We start from the raw sequence: 5,700 nt of genomic DNA, 5'->3' as shown, positions 1-5,700 counted from the left end.
GGTTAACTGGAATTTTAGGCAGTAAGCCCACACAATTTAATGCTCAAATGCAGGTCTGTTTCAAATCGCCTAAAAATTTTCCAGAAGATATTTAGCTGATTTAAGGACTGTGTAGAATGGCTCTTGTTTGTAACAGATGGGTTCTGTAAATGAACTCTGAATACCACCATCCAACTTGTCCACACAGACCTTTAAACTATAAGTTTTGTTGGGCTTTAAGACAGAGACCAAGGATCTGGTCTGATCACCAAGAACCCACTGAATTACAGCAAACTTGGCTCTTAATCAGCAACATACTTTATTTCATTGGGTGAATTTCTCTATCACATCAGGAAAGGAAAAAAATCTGGATTACAAGACCAGCCTTCCTGAATGCTTTCCATTTAGGCGCTGTGGAAGACTATACAGTGTTTAGCTACAGGAAATCCACACGAAACCCTCAAAACAAAAGCTTATTTAGTACATCTCACCAAATTTCCAAAATTACATGTCACAACACTTTTTTTTTTTGTCGTTTATTACTAAAAAAAAATTTCAGAATCACAGAATATTTAAGACTATGGTATAGCAAAAAACTAGGAAGGATCAAAGATCTAGGATCGATAACAGTCTCCAGGCATAGTCTGTCATGAAATTCACGAGACAACATGCGCTTTTAAAGGATTCTTTTTCGGAAATAGTCAAAATAAATGGTCGATATAACGAGATATAGAGGCATAAATATTTATATTTTGTTTATCCATAGACACACAAACGCACATTACTCTAAACACAGCGTTTGGGTACTTGTACAGTAGATGACGACATGAAGAAAGTCTTGACACATATGTAGCCTTTTTCTTTTTTTTTTTTTAAAGTTAACATTGTAAAACTAGAACAGCTCTAATGTTTTTAATTAATTTCTCTGCATAAAGTCTACGGAAGGTGGAAAAAAAAAATACACCAAAAGCCCTTTCCCAGCATTAGAAGCTTAGATTAAATATTCCTCGGTTAGTCTTAGGAATTGTATATTATATAATACTTTTGGCTTCAGACCAACAGGAAAGTCACCTGAAATTTAACTGGATGACCTATTAATGGTTTAAAAAAAGAGCAGGATCAATGCAAGGCACTGTCCACAACAGCGACCAATAAAAAATAAAGTTAAAATGATAAAAGAAAAAAAAAAATACAGCATGAAACAAGCAAGACTGTTGCTTTCTCCGTGTGCTGATTTTGCACTTAAATGCAATGGGCCCTTTTCAAAACAAAAGACCGATACTGGTAAAGTAACAGCGCCTTGGCTTTGAAAAATAGGAGAGAAAAGAAGGGAGAAAAAATAAAAAGTTAAAATCAAGACATCAAGATTCCCAGTTCTATTGAATGTAAGTTAAGTCATTCCTAGAGTGAACCATATCTTCCCTATATAGTAATATATACAGGTTATGTTGCATTGAACTCCCAGTGAACAGATTACAGGTTATTACGAGAACTAGGTGCACACTAGAGGCGGGGAGAGGAAGGAGCTCAAATGTCACTGCACTGGCTCTACATAGTTTGCAGGGTACAAGCCCACTTGTCCGCCATCCAGACGACCTTTGCACCAACCCTGTTCATCCTCGTCTTCAATTTTCGTCAACTCCTCACCTGTGAGGGAGAAAATGCAAAAAAAAAAAAAAAAAGTGTCATTAGTGGTGTCACCAGTTTCTAATGAATGGCTGCAAATTCATAGGCTGCATTTTCAGTGTAAATGTCACTTATCTTTAGTGGATGAATAGGCTGCATTCTTAATGTGATGTCACTAATTTTAGTGAATAGGCTACATTCCCAGTATGATGTCATAGATGTAACATTCCTGTCAATTTCCTTACCGGCTTTAAAGCTTAGCTCATCTGTCTCCTGCCCTTCATAGTCATAGAGCGCCCGGACTCGGACCTCCATTGTTCCAGAAGTTTCTTCATCAAATGGGTTGCTGTCTCCGTTTGCATCATTGCTGTTGAAGGGATTGTTGGATTCGTCATCAGACCATTCAGCTTGGTAGGTCTTTTCATAGCTGCTAACACTAGAATACAAGAAAAAAAAAATGGTAAGGAAATGTTCTATAATGTAAAGGGGGAAGCCGCATTCATCAGCCTGTAGAAGCAATGCATAAGATAGCAGCATACCATGTACTGCAACCAGATCAGCATGACCTCTACTACCTTACATGTGTGACCAATCAGTTAAAAAACAACTTTGTTATTTAAATAGAATTCATGCAGATACAGTGACAACAAATCCTTTCCACTCAATTCTGCCTATATGGGAAGGAAAAAAGTAAGAAAGTTTTAGTAACAAAAATTAAACATGACTAAATAAATCGCTAGCCTTTAAATTTGACTGCTGGAAAAAGAAAATTGGCCAATAACCCCTGCAGTGAAGGTGGTGCCCCACTACAAGGGTTAAATGTTCACTTATACCTAAAAAAAAAGATGCTCTACTTACCTTACTATAAGCCTCAGGGAATTAATAAAAGATCCAAGGTGCTAAATAAGCACAAATGCCTAACTCCCTGATACAATATTGTAGAAGTATCAACTTGTCATTTGAGAAGATCTAAGATAGGTGTGGAACTGAAAAGTACTGCATGAAAATCTAAAACAAAAGTTATAAGTGTAAAAAATATGGGAAATATTTAAAATATAATATCCAATATACAAACTAGGAAGCTTAAAACACATCAGACTTGCATTGGCCAATTCTCATATAATGGATTTCTTGGAACTTTTCCAGGGATGCACACTTAAGATTATTTAGGTTAGTTGTATCCACTATTTACCCACTACAAAAGGAACTTGCATCTTTATATATTGTAAATTTTCTTTCCTCTAAAAAACAGACAAGCTTGGACAATAATATTTTGTTTTTCATATGCAGCCAGCAGTTGAATTTATCTATACCTCTAATGAGTTCAAGCCCAGGTTTACACACTTAAATGAATAAAATTGATTTATCGTGGGAGAATGTTCTATTTAGAGTTGACATTATCAGTGTACTGCTCAGTATCCGGTTTCATGTGCTAGTGATTGGAGCTAGGGCAAGCTCTGGGCGCACCTTCAGCCATGTCTAGGAGCACTGGCGCTACATTTTGGAGTGTGTTGGACTTTTGTAGAAAGACTACTGCTTCCAAAGAGAGAGCATGGGTCCTTTTGTGCAGCGTGCTGGCAGAACAAGGAGTTCCTACTCACGCTAGAAATAATGTATTTACCAAATTTAAACTTAAAACTCATTTTAACTGTAAAGGTTTTTCCTGCCTAAATTTGCATATTTCTGTCTTTTCTGGACCTACTGATTAGTAACTATCAGCAGGTACAAAAGCTTCCTGCAAATATTTCAGACTTTGAGGCCTTTAGCATGCAAAGTTGAAATTCTTTACTATAATAAAGTAATTGATCCAATGTATAGATGTATATTCACACAAACATTATGCATATCAAAAGACACAATATACACAGAAAGCTGTGAAACATTAACGTTCAGAGGGAAATAAAACAAACAAACAAAAAAAACACAGTGCTAGTTCTCTAGCAACCCCCAGAACTGTGTGAAAGACACTGAACTTTGAAGGGGAGGTTGTTGGAGATGTGAAAAGATTGAGTCGTCCCACCAGCCAGGATGCGGTTAATTAGCGGCATTAACTGATGACAACAGAAAATAGTGTTAGTGTCCAGTGCTGGAAAAAGAAGGGAAAAAACACTTTTTGTTAGGGAGAGAACAATTGGATGGAATGCAGGCGTCATGCACTGTGTTCCGCTCAGCCTCTGAACATCCCCTAGTGACAAAGTGCAGAGAAAGGAAGCTACAGGAGATGAAACAGGAAATACGGGGTCACCAACTTTTTAGTTTTACTGTCCTCCTTCTCAATGATACTTCTTGTCTCCTCCTCATCTTCAAAGGGATTGTTACTTGACTGTGTGGACTGTATTGATTGCACGCTAAGATAGCTGACCGGGAAGAAGAGAGCAGGTACATCAAACTAACAAACCAAAGATAATGAACTAAGAAATGTAGAAAAACACAAACTAAAATGTTAAGTGTATGTCTGGGCAAAATGTAATAACTAAAACGAACATCAATCCCCATCCCTCCCCAATAAAATATGCCAGCAATACGGGTTTTATCTGTTTACTCGGTGGCTTTGTAGCACCAAAATCTCTACTGGTGAACTACAGGACACCCTCCTCATCTCCATACATAGGCTGGAATTGAAATAAATTTACTAATGATTATAAAGTCTATGGAAATGCAAACCAGTTTGTGGCAGGTCAGAAAAGAGTTGATAGCATCTGCCAAATTTTGAATGATAGTTTAACAGGAGAAAACCGGCCAGTGCTAACAATACTGCTAAGGATTTCAGTACTGTACTGGAAGAATTATCCGATTACTACAGAAATGTAGAAACGAACAGGATTTCTGGCAGAAACAAGTGGTATTTTCATGTATTTGCTGCATTCTAAAGAGACAAAACCTGGGGAAATGAGCATGTATTGTAATATATTTTTCCCATTTTAACCAGACATACAACTTAAGTTGCCAGGCCCTAAAGTGGTAAAGTTTTCCTGAAACAATGAGATGAGATATTATATATAGGTGGTGAATATGCTTTACTAGTGCCTATGCAGATATGTTTGGTTTACATGCACCATTCAAATCGACTGGTAGATTGGTTTTCTACCAAAGCAGCCAATTATTTAACAATATAATCTTTCCTTTTTCCCATGCCATGGTCATTAAAAATTGACAGTGTCCACATCCATCAAATTTCCCCCACAACTTGTATGTTTACTTTTCCAGCTTGGCTACATGCACATACTGCAGAAGCCTTTGCTTCAGTTCTTCCCGGTACAGGGGAAGGGCATCCTCTTTTACCTAACTGTGCTTGGGCCTAAGTGGGCCTGGTCACTAGGCATAGACACTGTCATATAGACGGTGGTATGAGATCATACCCTTATCTAAGATTGAAATGCAAACCAGAGTTTAAACTAGCAGAGATGTTGCAGTGAGGAAGTAGCAATGATGTATATACAGTTATAACTGAGGGCACTGTCAGTTTGCTTTGAATAGGCAAAGTGAAATGTTTTAACTGCACAACAGTCAGAGTAATTATTCAGACAGATCAGAATCATGTATGAACTACTCCTCTGCTCTGGTTACGCATTTGCCCACTCAAGCTAGAGATCCGTCAATGTAGAATGCCCTCGGTGATCATAAAAGGAAGCACCTATTTAGAGCAAAAACCTGCAATGAAGGGGCCAACTAAGATGATCACAGAATCCTTATACACCTGTAAAGCACATATCAACCTAGGGCAATATATACAGCAAAGCTAGAACATTACACAGCTAACCCAACTCATTTACATCAAAGGCTTTTGTATTTCTTGAGCCCAAGTGATAGATATACATTTTAAATGCATTAAAGTAGAAAGTAAAAACTATTAGAATGGGTCAACTAACCAATAACCAGGCACCCCCTGTGGGAAAAAATTCTTTACCTGCTGTGTTTATTCTGCACAGACTGCTCTCCAGCCTGGCTGATTCCAGTTAGGGTCACCCCTTCCCCTGGCTTCTTCTTTTCTCTTCTACTTAGCGTACGGTTTAAGTCAGCAGACCATTCCTGCAAGGGTTTTAAAAAGATCATAGTGAGACAGAACTATGCAATATTAACAATTGACCACTAGGG

The 5,700-nt window shown here is 37.7% G+C and overlaps 1 protein-coding gene across 6 annotated transcripts in view; it reads right to left on the bottom strand.

Moving 5' to 3' along the window:
• Positions 1-1,093: 1,093 nt before the first annotated feature.
• PACSIN2 (protein kinase C and casein kinase substrate in neurons 2) overlaps positions 1,094-5,700 on the bottom strand; it is a 53,856-nt gene continuing 49,249 nt past the window's right edge. For 5 of the 6 annotated variants that reach the window (XM_072400314.1, XM_072400312.1, XM_072400310.1 and 2 more), the window contains 4 exons: positions 5,513-5,634; positions 3,855-3,962; positions 1,851-2,041; positions 1,094-1,626 (listed from right to left, as the gene is read on the bottom strand). In XM_072400314.1, coding sequence (XP_072256415.1) covers positions 1,514-1,626; positions 1,851-2,041; positions 3,855-3,962; positions 5,513-5,634 — 534 coding nt within the window. In that variant the 3' untranslated portion in view covers positions 1,094-1,513. The remainder of the gene's footprint in view (positions 1,627-1,850; positions 2,042-3,854; positions 3,963-5,512; positions 5,635-5,700) is intronic. The other variant, XM_072400315.1, reaches the window with a different exon arrangement.

Source organism: Pyxicephalus adspersus, chromosome 2 (genome assembly GCF_032062135.1).
Source record: "Pyxicephalus adspersus chromosome 2, UCB_Pads_2.0, whole genome shotgun sequence".
Taxonomy (NCBI): Eukaryota; Metazoa; Chordata; class Amphibia; order Anura; family Pyxicephalidae; genus Pyxicephalus; species Pyxicephalus adspersus.
Note: the sequence above shows the minus strand (reverse complement) of the source record. Positions and strands in the feature narration are given on the sequence as shown.